Source organism: Sceloporus occidentalis, unplaced genomic scaffold (assembly GCF_023333645.1).
Source record: "Sceloporus occidentalis isolate IW3139 unplaced genomic scaffold, rSceOcc1.0.p SCAF_6, whole genome shotgun sequence".
Classification (NCBI taxonomy): Eukaryota; Metazoa; Chordata; class Lepidosauria; order Squamata; family Phrynosomatidae; genus Sceloporus; species Sceloporus occidentalis.
In genome coordinates, this window is record NW_028316986.1 from 62,685,237 (window position 1) to 62,703,882 (window position 18,646).

At 38.6% G+C, this 18,646-nt stretch overlaps 1 protein-coding gene across 1 annotated transcript in view; it reads right to left on the bottom strand.

Moving 5' to 3' along the window:
• Nucleotides 1-18,646, bottom strand: part of FMN2 (formin 2) — a 231,538-nt gene that overhangs the window by 150,048 nt on the left and 62,844 nt on the right. The window contains exon 4 of the mRNA XM_089529847.1: nt 17,958-18,019. Coding sequence (XP_089385973.1) covers nt 17,958-18,019 — 62 coding nt within the window. The remainder of the gene's footprint in view (nt 1-17,957; nt 18,020-18,646) is intronic.

Genomic DNA, 18,646 nt, shown 5'->3' on the forward strand with positions numbered 1-18,646 from the left:
AAGCTACTCTTGCAACAGTAAGAGTTAGAGACCTGTATATATTGAAGTCTTAGGGCTCTTCACTAGACGACTACTGGAGACACTCATAAAGCCATCACAAGAACTAGGGAGTAAAGGCTTATTTCAGCAAGTTAACTAGGTAGAGGAATTATATAGACATGCAACATCTATCAGTATGTCCCACGGAGTACTGGAGAAGACCCATGTGTTGCTCCTGCCATAAAAGCAGAGCTCATTTTGATTGATTAACATCCATGCATTAGTTGCTTGAGATCACTTGCCCTGGAGCAAATGACAGGCTACAAGAATGCCAAAATAAGCCTGTGTTTACCACTGGAGCCACTTTGAATTGTGATGTTTGAAAATAGCCAAAGAACAACTATCCAAGGCTCTAAACAGAATGATGGAAAGAGACTAAAGGATAACTTAGTTTATTTCTCCAGTTACAGCATTTTGTGCCAGTTTCTCATTCATTAAGTTTCCAATTAAAATTGTGGGGGTTTTAATTTTGTTTTAGGGGAAAAAAACACAGACATTTGTATTCACTTTGTTATAAGGACACTAAAATGAAAACAAGACAGAACGTCAGCCAACAGTGCTAATGCTAATCACTGCGCAATATATACTCAAGGTTTGACCAAAAGGGGAAAAAAGGGAGGAAAGGACACATATCTTCCCTGACTTCCACAACCAGAAACATCAGAGGCACATAGGGATCAAGTTGTTTATTGTACAAAGAACCTCAGAGACAAAAGCCAAATTCATTAAGAACTAGAATGCTTTTTACCAAAACTCATAGGAAAATAACCAGCAATGCCTGGTCCACATGTTATTTTGATGATTTTTCTTTGCTTTATGGTGGGGTGGCTCAGTGTCCATTGTTCTCAAGTCTTCTGTCCAGACCAGGAGGCCTTTTTCATGCAGAGGAGCCTCAACTTGGGTCCTGAGGAATGTCAGCAAAGATTCCTCATGCCATCACTACCATCACCATTGCCACCCAGTTTTGGCCAAAGGTATGGACTACAGGGAGACCAGTCTAGGAATGTAATTCCTTACTAATGTAATTCTTGGGAAGTAGTATTTGCAATTTTCTTCCTGATTCAAAGGACTTTTCACTCTTCAAGACATTCTGTCCTAAAGTCAGACATGGTATTTTTGTGTAGAAAACAGTATTTTATGTGTAGGAAATAGCCTTTTCTGGGCAGAAAATGATGTTTCCTATACTAAAAAGCTGCAGTTGGGAACTTATTGCAAGAAAAATTAGCATGTGGAGATTTTTTGTGGGGGGGAGTTAGGTTTTCTTTATGCAGAGAAATATTATTTCCTGCACAGAAAATTATGCTTCCCACACAAAAAGCCATGTGCAGATTTTGTGCAAAATGAGTCCTGAGCGGCAAAGATCTTCCTCAGTCAGGGTTTTCCAGTACCCAGAAAACACCCTTTTTGTACCATGTTTTGAATATTTTTGAATATTCTTTCCATCACTAGACCAATCAGATTAACAAGAAAACCTGTTAGCCTCTCATGCCTACAAAAGCTTTCTGATATGGGCCGGAATGTGTAAGTGGCGTAGTGGGTTAAGCAGTCTGGAGATCAGGGTTCCAATACCCACCTGGCCATGAAAACCCACTGGATGATCTGGGACAAGTCATATACTCAGGTCTCAGCCTCAGGCCAAGGCAATGGCAAACTTCCTCTGAAGAAACTTGCCAAGAAAATCCCATTATGGGGTTGACTTAGGGTTACTATAGGTCGGAAACAATTTGAAAGCAAACATACAGACATATACACAGAAACACACAGGCTGGAATTCTGTTACTGATATTCCTGTTTGGTGGAACCCTGTTGGTTACAATAGCATATTTTTCCTGTATGCTACAGGTCTCAACAATGGCAGTTCTTTTTTCTAGGCTCCACAACTACATGTAAATGGAGTATGGGATTTCCTACCCCTGGGCATTGTTAGAAGAGTAAGAGCCACATGAAAAAATGCTTTCCTCCAGCTACCTAACAGAATTTAGGTTTGATTTCTGGAACAGCTAACTAGGAAATTCAGCTCTCACAATTTCATATGAGTGCTTCATCCTTTTCTTTGACAGAAGTGGGACTCAAAACACTATAGTTTGTCTTGTTCCAGAGTGATATGATTATTTTTCTGGAATTCATAACAAAAAAAAAAATATTATAAAACCACAGAGTTGTTGGATTTTGTTTTTCAGATGAGGCTGTTTCTAAAGACTCTAAATGTTTGTAAGCTGGCACTTCAAATCAATGTAAAAATTGTCATCAGTCAACATTAAGGAGAAGCTTTTCACATTACACATGAATGATTTTTCCTGTTAAGCAAAAACACTGCTTAGCTTGTAAGATTCTGAAGTGAATGCTACACAAATATTTAACAAGCAGTCATTCCATGGTCTCCCAGGAAAGCAGAGATTGGAGGGGGGAGGGGGAGCACTAAAAGAAATACTAACTCATAGAGGTGACACCTATATCCTTGCTGTTCAACGTCTGATTATCCTATTACTTGTGTGTGTGTGTGTGTTTTAAAAGACTATTCCAACATTAATTGCCACACATGTGTGCTGAATTCATAGATATGGACAAGACATCATGATACTGGTTATATCATACTTCATGCCAGCAACTACAATACTATGTGCCTGAACCCTCTGGATTTTTTTTAAAAAGTGCTGATTTGATTCAACTTCAAAATTTGTAAAACAGTTCCATGCTTTCTGTTTCTCTGTCTGTATGAAAAATGAGAATAAAATGAGCCAGAAAAAGCTTTACTGCCCACACTGCCCCAATGGATAGGCATGAAGGGCCCAGTGCTGTTCAACATTTTTATCAGTGACTTGGATGGTGGAATAGAGTGCATGCTCATCAAATTTCCAGGTGACACCAAATTAGGAGGAGTAGCTAGTACCCCAGAGAACAGGATCAGAATTCAAAATGACGTTAATAGATTAGAAAGCTGGGCCAAAACTAACAAAATGAATTTCAACAGAGAGAAATGCAGGATACTACATTTAAGCAGCAAAATTTCTCTGATGTCACCTAACAGTTGAATCCTATAGACAGTAATGCATACTCTATTAATTCAGGAAAAGGTTAAATGTCTGGGCTTGTGGGCTCCAACTTCTATTTCTAGAAAAAAAAAGTGTCTTATTTTTTGTAGAACTCCAATCTTCTTCCTTCCTTTTATTTTATTCAAATTTCCTTGAAAACTTAGTATTTTGGGGTTATGGATTGGAAAGCTTTACTTTTGCCGCTAAATCTTCTTTGGGTTTTTCATTTCCCCAAGGGATCATCTTGCCTCTTTTAATTTTTCTGATCTCTCCAGTGAGGAGAGGAAAGCACTCCTTCGGGGGGGGGGGGAGGGGAATCAAGACAGTGACCTTCTATAAACTGGCTTGCTTTTGAGATAACTTCTAGAATGTCCTTAAAAAGATTAATTCAGTTTACACTATCTAAAAATCTCATTTGTGTAAAGTTGGATTTTTCCCCTCTGAGCTCAGCCAAAGAGGAAAACACTGGATTGGCCACATCCGCTAATTATATAATACCCATACTAACCAATTTCAACATAAAAGAAATTATTATTAAATAATAAGACACATAAAAGATGGCATTTCTAATTGGAGACAGTCTCTTTTGTCTGGTTAAAATTAGACGCTGATCTTGCAGGTCTCCTTTGCAGATATCAAAGTCTAGGAGCCTTAAACAACTTCTAATGTTTAACAGCAATAATATTCCATATCCATGTATGTAACCAGACAATTAAACAAAGTTACTTCTGTTTTGAAAAGCAAATCATTTTGCTTTTGGAGATAGAGTTGATTTTTTTAGCTTATAATTTAATACAGTAAAAATCTATCACCCAAGCAAAATAGGTGAGGTTTTCTGCTGTTCCTTGATCTTACACAACTTTAAGCCAGAGCCAGAGAAGACTGATGATGTTACTATTTTAGAAATAGCTAGCACATGAGGAAATGCCCTAATAAAGGTATCTGTCTGTTCACAATAAGTGAAACAAATTGTATAGCTAAGAAATAAATAGCTGGATGCACTTCAGACTACATATCCATCATGAAAATAAGACAGTGGGAAACTAATTATGTTCATGTAACTTGACAACCTTTTTTCAATCATTACAAATCGAAAATGTATTCTGTAATTCTGTATATCACTTTCTTTCTTTCTTTCTGCCCTTTTCTTCATCTTCTTCCTCTCCACTCCAGGACCAATAACAAATAAATATTGACTGCACTTAAGACTATGTATAATTAGCTAATGAATTTATCACACAAGACACAATTGGAAGTATGAATTATAATCCCGCAACTGCGCAAATGGTTTTCACATGATGTCGTGTTCAAAGAACTATTATCCCATGAATAACTCATGATAATCCTGCAATTGCCCTAATGGTTTTTACACAACATTGAGATGAAGCTTGATTAAAGTGCCATTATCACATGAATAACCAGGCAAGAAACGGCAGCAAATCATTCATGGGATGATGTGAATGACTTTTTGCTATTTATTGCCTGGTTATTCCCTGGTTATTCACGGGAGAATGGGTCTTGTGTTAATCCCATTTTAATAATAATAATAATAATAATAATAATAATAATAATAATAATAGGATTTATTTATATGCCGCCCAATCACTGGGAATCCGGGCAGCTTACAACAGAAAGGATAACAGACGGTTCCCTGCCCTCAGGCTTACAATCTAAAAAGACACACCACAAAAGGAGAAGGGAATGGTGAGGGGGGGAGGGGATCAGGTCCAGCAGTTCTCTCCCTCTGAGACCTGGACCAAGGCAGATGGACTGGAGGGACGGCTCTTTTTCTTAATGGAGGCCAGGCCCAATGGAGTTGGGCCTATCCTTTCACTCCCTCCCAGGCCAGAAGATGACAGTTGGAAGGAGGGAGGGGAGGACTCTTCCTCTTCAGGCCCGATGGCATTGGGCCTGTCCTTTCACTCTCTCTAAGGACAGTATTTTAATTTTAATTGTGTTTTAATGTCAATTATGTGATTTTCACAGGTTAATCACTGTTTAAACTCCACATTTCCCCCTGTATGATAAACTCCTAGGTCTACTCTGGTGCAACACCTGTAACATATCCTTATTTTCTAAGAGAGGCAGGGAGAGAGCCTTTTCCATTCCTTAACTAGAAGGCCATTGCTTTTTAATGATATCAAAGGCAGACAAAATATCAAGCAGTGATAGAAAAGACTAGCTCTAGGGAAACTAGTTAAAATCCACCTGATTGCTCTGCACAGCCAAATGGGCAGAAGACAATAGCTACTGGTTATGGCAACATCAGGGACTGCCTGAAGGAAGAGGCCCCTCCCTCCTCAACTGTCATCTCGGCCTCAGAGGGAGCCATCAGGCAGACCAGCAACATCTTGGACTGCCTGAAGGAAGAGGCCCCTCCCTCCTCAACTGTCATCTCGGCCTCAGAGGGAGCCATCAGGCAGACCCAGCAACATCAGGGACTGTCTGAAGGACGAGACTTCTCCCTGCTTTAATTGTCACATTGTATTTGTATTGTATTCAATTTTCACTGTACACCGCTATGATCATTGCGGAATAGCGGTCTATAAATAAAACGTATTATTATTATTATTATTATTATAAGAAAGGTTAGCTTGGATCCAACAAAGGTTTTTATGCAGATGGCAAAGTCATATTTTGGGATCACTAGCTTCTAATCTGTTTTGCAGATAGCTACCAATGACTATGTTTTCCCAAATAAGAGATACATAGGCTAGCTGGGATAACAGCCTAGAAAATCAGTAACCTGTTAAACCTCTGTATTTGGAAATGATCACTAAACCTTTTGTTTGTTTGTTTCCTTGCTCTTTCTTAATACAGAAATGAAGATGCTACATATCTAGACATATGGTCAAGATCAGCCTTCCCTAATTTGGCTCCCTCCAGAGGTTTTGGTCTAAAACGTCCGTTATCTCTGCCTACCAGTCATGCAGGCTGGGTTTGACAAGAATTACAGGCTAAAATGTTTGGAGAAGCTAGGTTGTAGAAGGCCAGCTTAGGTAATCCATGTTACTATAATCAATTGAAAAAAATATCCTTGCTCAATGTACAAGGCCAAGTCTCTTACTTTTATTTAGATGCATTACTTCAGGAAGGGAAGCAGTCTATGATTTATATATATCCGGATGTATCATATTATTACCTAGTAACATGCTTGGAGCTTAGACACATGAGATTCCTATGCAGAGTCATCCTTATTAGTCAGTGAAGCCTATGTTTATCCTGCATGGGAAACTAAGAAACACCATATGTCTGGCAATGAAACAAAAGATCTCCACCCATAGCTGTATCTTTTCCCCATAAAATGTAAATTACCCCCTCCTTCACATATCTGAATACATGGCATAATCAAGACTTCAATAAGTAAAATAAATACAATCAAGATAACAATCCCTGTCATCTGATTCATATTACAATTTGGCCAGGCCTTGAAATATCACCAAGTGCAAATGGGTCCCCTTTCAACCTGCATTCTGTGTGGCATGAATCAGATTCTTCCTGTTCCCACTCCTTTAGGCCTTGGGGTGAGAGGAAGAATCTTAGGATGAGGGCACAGCCCTGAAAATATTTTAACTTTCCAAAGTAGAACTTTAAAAATGTTCTACAAATTAACTGAAAGTAAACTGAAAGGTTTTGGTCCTCCCTCCAGTAACAGGGATGAGCACCACCCTCTACAGCCAGGCATGATTTGACAATCACATCAAAGAGGAAACCTTTAGCTGTACAATGCAAAACTTAGGGGAAAAAATGTCCAGCAAGGTAATTGTTTGAATGCTATGTTATAAGCAACTGTTGTTGATGCTTAATGACATTAATAGGATCCACCCATCATGACAATCAACAGAGACTGTCTCTAGGTCTCAGATTTTGGCCCTGAAATGACATGTTCTGGAATACTCCTGATCTCGGGATCTTATTCTCATATGAATCTTAGATGACTCCTTTCATGTCATTGGCTAAAGCAGGGGTGGGGATGTATAATCTCCCAATAATGCTGGCCTGCAATTCATGTCATCCTTCATAACTAGCTATGCTGGCTAAGGCTAATGTGAACTGCAGCTCAACCAAAGAAAGAAAGCCATCTATTCCTCACTTGTTTCAGAACCCTGCAGATCTCAGGGTGTGAAATTGGCCTTTCATCATAGATACAGAGATCTCTGGGGCCTGCTGGGTCTTTGGAAAAGGTAATCAAGTACACAGAGGAAACAAGAGGCACTCTCGGATGTTAGTTCCAGATGTGCAAATATTTCATTCTGGAAATGGGTCCAATACTCTCCAATTGCAAAATCCAGTCCAAAATCCTATCCTTTGGGGATTTGGGGGAGCTCAGAAAGTGATGCTTATATCTTAGTGTAGATGCCAGAATTTCCAATCCTCCCAGAATGTTGGCATCCACTCTTTGATCTAAGTATAAGTTTCTGAGCTCCCCCAGATCCTAATGATAGCCTGTGTAAAAAGGAATTACTGAACTAAGACATTCAAGATATTTATCACTGTCCAAAGGCATTGCTTGGGACAGTGAAAAAAAAAAAGGAACAGACAGGCCAAAATAAAGCTGCTTCGGGTCACTTTGGAGGTATGCTGTTTAAATGCTGCATGCATCCTAAGAAACTGGAAGCCATGGCAAAGCCATGCTCCAGTCCTAAGGACTAGAGCACAGCTTTGGTGTAGCTTCTGTCCTCTTAAGATGCATGTGTCATTTAAAGAACATACCTCCTAAGTGACCCAAAACAGTTTTTTTTTTTTTTTTTTTTTTGGCCTGTCTGTTCTGACCCATACTTTCACACTGGAGTCTTGCCCCTTTATAACAAATACATATTCACCTGTGACTTTTGCAGCCCTATTTTTTCCTCCAGTTAAGAAGCTCAGTTATTGGCCATTTCCATTTCAGCACTGATTAAATGCACAAATCAAATTTGAGCACTCTCTCTCTCTCTCTACACACACACACACACACACAGTGTGTATGTGTGTGTTCTTCATTGCTTGTCAAAATCTTCAGTTCTCATCCTCAACTGTATCCTGGATAATTTATAAGTAATTTAAACAAAGTGTTTAGATCATTCCACATGGATGATTAATATGAACTAGACATAACAACTTAAAAAAATACTGTTAATTAAATTTGATGGTTTATAGTTAATGACAATTACAATACAAATAAGGATTAACAAAAACAGACAGTTTTCCTTTGAACATGTTTACTAAATCAGAATATGTTATTGTTTCTGTTCCTCTTCATTCCTCAGTGAAATACTATTGCCGGTTTCACAGATAAATAAAAACAAAAGATCCTGGAACTAGGTGTCCTGTAGTAATATCTTATATAATATTTTTGATACTACAAATATATCTTGTCAAAATATCCACACTGCACCCAGAGAGAGAGAAAGAGAGAGAGAGAAAGATTCCTCTTAATCTGAACATTTTAAATGAAATCCTTTTTGAAGATAAAATGTATGTTGGCATGTTCATGGCCAAACAATCTATGTCTCAAATCCAGAAATTCCAACTCCTCAAAAATCCCTCCCAACACTTTGATTTAACAACACTTGATTCATATCACTATACTAAGTTGTTTTTAATCTGATACTTGCACATTCATTTCCATTCTCTTTTTAACCAATGAAATTTGAATAACTTTGAACATTTCTTCAGGCAGATCCTTTGTGGGTTCATGATTTGCCAGCATCTACTTTAAGTTATTAGGAGACAAACAATGTTTATTAAAGTTTGTAAAATAAATTAATTTCTAGTTTCGCAGTCTTTGAGATTTGATTGGGTCTCAGTAACACAATCAGCTTCGAAAGATTTGTTCAAATGGTCACTGACACTTAAATAAAATTTTTAAAGGTGGCTCCTTGAGTAAACATAAGACATCAGTGAAGAAAATCTCCTGTTCAGATTTTAGTTACATTTAAGATGTAACTCTTTGAAATCTATGATTCCAGAATTTAAAATATTTCTGACATATAAAAAAATATTTGGAAGGTATTTTTAATACTGTTTGTCTGGTATAGGCATATGACTAGACACTTAAATCCACCACTTCTGGTGAAACTATTGCTGTATAATATTAAAGTCATCTGACTATTTTTTCAAGGTGGGTTGAGATGTGAAGTGGGATAGCAGACTCTAAAGCAGTGGAAGGAATGTAAAACAGCTATAAAATGTTTTCATCTATATATTGGCTGGATTTATACATACGGCCATGTTTTATTTGTCAGCATAAGAGTAAATGTGGTCCTTAGGTTCATATAATCTGCATTTCATACCAAGTCAGTGAAAGCTACTTTCATTTCACTTGGAATTTAGGGATTGTGGTTTTTCTATAAAATATTTCAAGTTTATTATGTATGAATAGTGGACATTGTTTCATCCTAAGCTCTCTGTGAAATAAAATATAGGAAGCTGTATAATTTATATTATTATAGGCAACATCCATCTAGGATAGGAAGAAAGTATCATGGTTATCAGCAATGAGATAGGATGCAGACTTCACTTTCCATTTTCAGCATGATACCTAAAACTTGTTGCACTGACATAATGCATGAGTTAAATGACAGCACACCATTACAATGTAGGGATTTTACATTTGTAAGGCCGAGATACTTGGATCCAAAAAGGTGTAAATCTAGCACTAGTGGTTTAGGTTTCATCTACATGGATGCAAATTTCTGTCTCTGCATATGATTTGGGATTGAGATATCTTAAGGTAAGGATGTGGGTGAAATTTGTTTCATTTGTATTTTAATATAAATTAACTTAATGTGCGCTTCCAAAACTAACACAAAAACTGGAACACAAATACTCTTTTGTTCTCAAACCACCTTAGATTTTATAAGGTATTCTTTTTTAAAAAAAAACTTATACAAATATCTATAGCAGTAAAAACTGCATACAAAAAGGGCATGCAGTAAGGAAAATTGCACATAAAAGAGGTACATTAAGAAAAATGACATTTACAAATTTTCATGCAGATGAAACTGCACAAAAATGCTTCATCCACAATGAATCCTGTGGCACCTTGAAGTCTAAAAATTTTTATTTTTCATATGCTTGTGTGCACTGTAGACCACTTTATCAGGTGCAATAAAAATGCATATGATTTTTCAAATGGACCAGAAGAAAACACATTTGCAAATTGGTGCTGAAATGGGATGGAAGGAGAAACCTTTACACAATATAGAAATGAAACAGGCCAGTTTGCCCACATCTTCTAAAGACTTGTCTCCCCTCTACAAATCTGTCTACCTATTGAGATCATAGAGAAAGGCCCTGAGGGAAAACAAACTCAGTCTGAATCCAGAGAAAACAGAAGTACTAGTAATAGGCTCCCCGGGCCCGGGTAGTGAAGGGAATGCAGTGGATATAGTATATCTTGATTTCAGTAAGGCCTTTGACAAAGTTCCCCATGACATTCTTGCAAATAAGCTTGTAAAATGTGGACTAGACAAGGCAACTGTTAAGTGGATTTGTAACTGGTTGACCAGACGAACCCAAAGGGTGCTCAACAATGGCACCTTTTCATCCTGGAGAGAAGTGACTAGTCGGGTTCCACAGGGCTCTGTCCTGGGCCCAGTGTTATTCAACATCTTTATCAATGACTTAGAGGAAAAAATTGGGGGAATACTTATCAAATTTGCAGATGACACCAAATTAGGAGGAATAGCTAATACTCCAGAGGACAGAATCAACATTCAAAATGACCTGAATAGACTAGAAAGCTGGGCCACAGCTAACAAAATGAAATTCAACACGGAGAAATGTAAGGTACTGCACTTAGGGCGAAAAAATGAAATGCACAGATATAGGATGGGGGACACCTGGCTTAAGGAGACAACATGTGAAAGGGATCTAGGAGTCCAAGTAGACCACAAGTTGAACATGAGTCAACAGTGCGATGCGGCAGCTAACAAGGCCAATGCGATATTAGGCTGCATCAATAGAAGTATAGTGTCTAGATCAAGGGAAGTAATAGTGCCACTATATTCTGCTCTGGTCAGGCCCCACCTGGAATATTGTGTCCAGTTCTGGGTGCCACAATTCAAAAAGGACATTGAGAAACTGGAGCGTGTCCAAAGGAGGGCGACTAAAATGGTAAAGGGTCTGGAAACCAAGCCCTAGGAGGAACGCCTTAGGGAGCTGGGAATGTTTAGCCTGGAGAAAAGAAGGTGAAGAGGTGATATGATAGCCCTGTTTAAATATTTGAAGGGCTGTCATATTGAGGAGGGAGCAACCTTGTTTTCTGCTGCTCCAGAGACTAGAACCCGGAGCAATGGATGCAAGCTGCAGGAAAAGAGAATCCACCTCAACATTAGGAGGAACTTCCTGACAGTAAGGGCTGTTCGACAGTGGAACACACTTCCTCGGAGTGTAATGGAGTCTCCCTCCTTGGAGGTCTTCAAACGGAGGCTGGATGGCCATCTGTCGGGGATGCTTTGATCTGGATTTCCTGCCTGGCATGGGATTGGACTGGATGGCCCTTGTGGTCTCTTCCAACTCTATGATTCTATGATTCTATGTGAAATTTTTCCACTTGTGCTAAATGGGGTCATGCTCCCCCTGAAGGACTCTATTCGCAGCTTGGGAGTGCTTCTGGACTCGTCGCTCCAATTGACATCCCAAGTGGATGCGACAGTCAGAAGCACCTGTTATCAGCTTCGGCTGATACGCCAGCTGCGACCCTACCTGGGCTGGGGGGACCTTGAAACCATGGTACATGCTCTGGTAACCTCTCAATTGGATTTCTGCAATGCGCTCTACATGGAGCAACCCTTGTACCAATCCCAGAAGCTTCAATTAGTGCAGAATATGGCAGCAAGATTGGTCTCCGGTTGTTCTAGAGCTGACCACATAACACCCATCTTACAAGATCTCCATTGGCTGCCCATTCGCTTCCGGGTGCAATACAAGGTGTTGGTAATTACCTATAAAGCCCTAAATGGCTTGGGCCCAGATTACTTGGAGGACCGCCTCTCCCCATATAATCCGCCCCGCACACTCAGGTCAGCCGGGAACAATCTGTTGAGGGTTCCGACTGCGAAATATGCGTCGACCTCACAAAGGGCCTTTTCTATCTCGGCCCCAAAAATTTGCAACACCCTTCTTGATGAGCTCCGTTCTATCACCTCCCTGGATCTCTTTAAAAAGAAAGTTAAGACCTTTTTCTTCATTCAAGCTTTCCCCCATGTGCTCTGATATCATGTGGTTCCGCCCACCCACCCCTCATATGTATTTTGCATCATGGATCATCAGCTCAGCTAGCTTTGACTTGGGTTAATAGTTTTTAAATTGTACTTGAAATTTTCTACACAGTTTTATCGTATGTATATACTGTAATTTTATTTTGTACTGTTGTATTGTTGTATTCTTTTGTTCTGTACACCGCTTTGATCAATGTGGAAAAGCGGTATAGAAATAAATTTTATTATTTTTATTATTATTATTACTTGACGTCCCATTTCCTAGTCGGAATCAAGGAGAAAGCCTTTTCACTGGTCGGCCCCAGAGTTTAAAACATCTTTTTCAGAAAGTATCTTTCTGATGGAGTCATTTTAAATGAAGACTTTAAAGCCATAAATTGTTGTTCCCTTTCTAAAGTTGATTTTTTAAAAAAATGTTTGGTTGGACCACAACATTTTTTTTAAAATCAATTTGAATTATATTTGAATTACACATATTAGCACAGCCATTCTGGAAGATTGCTTCTTTCTTCCTAGGAACAGCAGGAAACAAAGTATGATTATGTAATGAGGCAGAATAGTACTACACAGACATGCACCAATGTCTCACTCAGGTAAATATTTAGTCCTGCAGAAAGGTATTTAGTGGAAGGCACTGTAATTCTGATTTGCAAAGTGCATTTTGAAATCTTCAACTGCCACCTAGTGCGTCAGTAATGACATTACAGCCTTTTCTCTTTGTAGACACTCAGATGTTGTTTTTGATGTTTTAGATCAGGCTCTTTGATTTGGTTGTTTTATTATTAAGAAAATGATTTTTCTAAGAACCAATATGGTGAATAAGAGATTCTAATGGATATATTTAAATGCCTGTTAATTACATATTATTTTAAGTATGAAGAGTTGCTTTTGATTAAGGGTTTCCAGCAGCTCTGAAAACATGTTTGGAGGGTTTCCTCCACCCACTAGCCCATTCACAATATCAATTTTTCCACATAAGGATGCTATTATAAAATGATCCATTGGACCAATGTTTCAGCTTTTCACCAATTCCATAATCCATTCCCATTACATATTCTCTCCTTAGGATATTAAATTTAGCTTGCATTTCTGCTAACTTGATAGTGTCATCTATCATTATTATAACCTCTTCATTACCCACAGTTTAGCTTATTTCCCTCACACCTTCCAGCAGCTGCAGTTTCCATGAGAAGTTTCCCAAAAATGAGCTCCAGTGTTTACATGCTGCTGGGGAAGTTGTATTTCGAATTCATTTTCTGAATAAATTACAGAAAGGATTACAGCCGGGATTCAAACGAGTGCTTCAGGTGGATTCCACTGCTTTTGCAAGAAACAGTGAACTCCCTCACTCCTGTAGTTCTCTGTCTATCCCAAAATTGTGTTCCAGATTGCTGCCAAACTCTCTGGAATGGTTTCTAGGCTGCCAGAAGGCTGAAGAAAGGAGCTAAAAGTGATATTTTTATTTTGAAGAAAAAGCAGTCATGGTGCCTCATTCTGGAACATCTTTTTAATCCAGATAGGCCCCGAAAATAACTTCTTACTGGAAATTCTCTGTATGTGGCTTGACCCCACAATCATTGAAGGTAATAATTTTACATTAATTTGTTTTGTTTTTTAAATGTTAAATACAGAATTGGCTCACACTGCAACTGTACTTTTTTTTCTTTTTCTTTTTTAAACAATTCAAATGTCAGGAGCACAGAGAGGGTTTCTGATTTTAGGTCATCGGGTAAAATGAGACAGCTAAGAGGCCCAATTATGCCAGGTATTGCAGCCAAAGATGATTATTATTTATATAGCATTTAAAATTAAAATTTGCTTCACAATTATTATTATTTTTAAAAAAGATAGGCCATGACCACAAGCATGTAATCTAAAAATAAGGAAAGCTTTTGAAATCATGTTCCAAACTGTGCTGCACACAAGAGATTTTGAAGTCAACATATTTGTTTTCATATTCTTGGAAAATGCATATATAAATCTTACAGGATAAATCAGTCTTCAGTGTCTAAGAACTGCCAGATTCAGAGGAGGTACACTGGGTTCCAACAGGGTCTATAATTTGAGCTGAACAATCAGAAAGCCTAATGCTCACTTGGAAGCTTTATGGCATATCAGAGCCATGAGTCTTTCTTGACGCCAAGTGCTGGCTTCATGAAGAAAATGCTATCTACAACCAAGAAGATATTTAAGATCTCTATGATTATGGTCCATTTTTTAAAACTGGCATACAGAAAGAACTGGATATAGAAACATTGCTTTGATTGGGATGTAGGTAGCCTTTTTAAAAAATCAATTCAAATAGCATAATGCTTCTATCATATAAAATGAAGTATATGTCTAGAAGAGCAAAATAGTTTGTATGTTGCAGAATCTGTATAATCTATCTAGTGTATTGACCTTGAATTTGAATTCCAGGTGAGCTATCAGTTCAGGTGCAGGCATTCAAAATTAACAGGAGAGAGTAAGGACAAGTGAGTTGGAATTCTTCTGCTGCTATTTTCTTCAAATATTCCGAGGTGAGCTCATGCATCTTTCCCTGTAAGGAGAGAAAGATGCACTGTCTCAGCTGCAGTTATTCCAAAACAAGCAATAGGAGGTAAGCTCTAACTCACTTGTACTTTCGCTCTTCCTTTAGTGTCCTAAGCGGCTGTCAGCACATGGGCCTTTCCAAGCCACAGTCTCAGTCTGCTCCCCATAAGTAACCTAACAGGGTTATTGTGAGAGTAACCAAGATCAGGAAATAGCATGCTGTTAACTAACTTCAGCCAGAAGGATAAACCAAATCTAAGACAATAAAAAACATACTGTGATCATGGGATTAGGATAAGCTTCCAGAGAAAATCCCCCCCCCCCAAAAAAAAATCATGGGTTAAAGAGAAAGGGTGTAACAAAACATACAGAAACAAAGCGAAGTTTGGGAGGAAATTGGACAGGATGCTAAACACAGTGCTTGAAATTATGTCTCCCACTGATTGCTTGTTGGTATGATGTTGTTGACCTTTTGGTCAGTTTTTAACTTGTATGTTTGTTGTTGTTTTTTGTTCTGTTTTTTTAAAATATTGCATTGAATTTAATACTTTTTTAAGGAGGGGAGGGTACCAGGGATTTTATATGTTTTGTATTTTTAACTTTGTTAGCCGCCCCAATTGTTCTCAGAAGGGCGGGATACAAATAAATTGTATTATTATTATTATTATTATTATTATTATCATTCTCTTTGCTGTTAGGAGCAATTGATTGTGTGTGTGGTTGGGCATTATGACCATGGCACTGAGAAGAAGATTAACTTTCTTCTGTCCTGTCAGGGACTCAGCAGATAAATAAATACACAAATAAGCCCCTTCCCCAAGAAGTAAGACCTATAAGTGAAGCTCCAGTTGAAATAATAAGCACACACAGCACAAACATCAGGGAAGCGAAACAGTTAGTGGAGGGGGGCGGGGAAATGAAAATATTCCCTCTGGTACATTTGTTAGTTTACACTAGGAATAGACCGATGCTGCCTTGTGGCTGCTTTTTTGCTCTCCAGCCTCTCCAGTCTACATATTTTGCCCCCTCCCAATGAACTGCTTTTACTGAAGCAAAGTTTGCAAAGCCCTATGTACTGCTTAAAATAAAATTAGTCTTTCTTCAATCCAGATGTGGGCTTCCTGAAACATTTGAATTGGGGTTTTCCGCATGAGGTCTGCAAGCTCCCCCCCCCCCCCCGGGGGATTCCAAGGCAGAAAACTGGCCCTCCAGACCTACCACCAAGGAGAGATTAAATATCACTTGATATGTTCCCTCATGCCTAATATCGTCCTCTATACCCACATCTGTCTGGAGTTGTGATAGATGTTGCCAGATCTGACTGCCAGTTGGTACAGACAGGGTCATTGCTACAGATTCAAACAGGTGACTACTATGTGGTACTTTGAAAGCTTCTAATAAGATTTTATCCAGTTGAGAATGACCAGGCATTGGCACTGGATCCAGAAGGAATCAGGAGAAGCAAGACTCATCACAGTTACATTGGTAGAATGGCAGAGGCAGCAGTGGTAAAAGTAAGGCAGCCACTACAGAAAAAATAATATGGGAAAGGTACCATGTTCTTACTATTGGCTGGACCCCATGAAAAGCTAAAAGCAGAAAGAAGCAATGAACTTCTTCTGTTTAATATCCTTCCTCCTTGGAGAATGTTTAAATTCTGGGAAAAGATGAGGAATAATTTCTTCCTAGCTTTTGCTTTTACTAGGAAACCTGTTCTACTGGGTGACATGAAAGAGGCCAAGATTGGAGGAGTGAACAAGAGGAAAATGAAAACAGAATTAGGATATAAAGACAGTGAGGTCAAATAGGGAGCTCTGAGAAAGAGGCAGACCTGACCAAGGCAGAACTATACTACCCAAATAAGGATCTTTCTACTGGTCATTTTCAACCACAGGAACAGTTACACCAGATCACAGTGGTCATCAGCCACTTACTGTATTTGGAACCCTGTTCAGCTAAGTCCTTATTATCTTCAGTGTCTCACCTCCACTTTTATGTTGACATGACATATTTTTTGGGACTCTAGTGTTAAATGGGGTGATGCTTCAAAAGCATTCAAGCCTCAGTACTACCGTAGAGGTCATATGGAAGCATGGCCCAGTTGAACTGGCCACTTAAAATGTCAGCTATTCATGGCTTCTGTGCTTTGTCCTTCCTTTCTAAAAGCCATGCAGGCCTAGTGTGTGCATCGCGAGACTGTACTCAGGCATGTGGGCAGATACAAGGTTTCCTTGGACACACTAAAGCAGTTACACATAACTAGCTTGCAAGTGGCTTGCAAGGAGAGGACAGACACAGGTTTTTCCATTGTCTCTATCATATCTACCATAGCACCCCTTTATATTTACCTCTAAAACTGGAAATAATTGGTGAAAGGACTTAATATAACTTTCCAAATAAAACCAACTATAAATAAATATGTTCTCTTCTGTGACGCATTCTACTCTAGATATTTTTCGAAAGACAGACAAGCTATGGGTAAGGTGGGGAAATAGGTGAGAATGTGCTTGCAATAATTCAGTCAGGAGGTGTCAAGGCAGAGAATGTAAATCATAGAGCAAATACAAGAAAAGCGCTAACTACAAGATGGTGAGTGGTATGAATATTGTCTTATAAATGGCATAAATGTGGATTTTAATTATGATGCCACATAGATCTTAACAGGATGGGCATCCTCGGTGTTTAAACATCCAGGCATTAAACAACTCTGGACAACATACTGAAGGCCACATACTGAGTTGTGTGGAATATGCAACCATTCTTTAAATTATATTTTAATACAAGCTGTGGAGGGATCTGATCATGATTGAGTCTGCAGTATATGAAGCAAAGACTACATATTTAATACAATAACCTTTGCCTGTTTGCCATTATTGGAGCTTAATGTAATCACTTGCACAGGAAAAATAAGCCTTCTTACATCATCAACACCACTTTAATATCACTTGCATATTCTCAGCGTCAATCACAGTGTTGATCCAGTTCACACATTCAGCTGAAAGGCATGAAGTGTTGAATAATCTGAGCCGAGAAGTCTATGGAACAACTATAATTGCTCAATAGTTACAAGATGATTTTGTTCCATTTATTTCTCCATGTGAATTCCATGAATTCAACCACAGTACATATTCTCCTACCATCACCTTACCTGTACTTGCTGAACACCTGCTGTATGTTCTGTATCTGTTGCCACAGCTGTAGCTTCATGTTCTAGGGAAGAGGAATTAAAAGTGAGAGTTACTATTTACTATTAAAATGGAGAAACATATTGAAATAAAGAATCTGAAAAATATCTGAAAACATCAAATTTAATCAACTGTAGTTTGAAATAGAAACTGTATATTAAAGACACATATACTGTATTTGGTGGTGTGCATTTCTACATTGTTCTCCTTTTGAGGGTGGAATCACACAGTAACATAACAATAGTAGGGTTACACCTCATAGTCATGCCCCTAGACATCTGAGCATCTAGCACATATGAGATCCACATGCATCAAAATCTTCTCAGTGTAAGGGGGATTCCAGTTTAATAAGGAGTCTCAACTGCATAGAAAAATTCTAATCACATATGTTAGCATATGTTCACATAAATTAGGGTACTCCTTCAATTTGGATAAATCCACAATCAAACTCATTTCCAATGTGAAGTCAAAGGCTTTCATGGCCGGCATCCATAGTTTTTTGTGGGGTTTTTGGGCTATGTGGCCATGTTCTAGAAGAGTTTCTTCTTGACATTTCACCTGACATTCTTCTAGAACATGGCCACATAGCCCGAAAAACCCACAAAAAACTCATTTCATTTAGGCAGATCTGGGAGCTGTCAGAATCTACTGG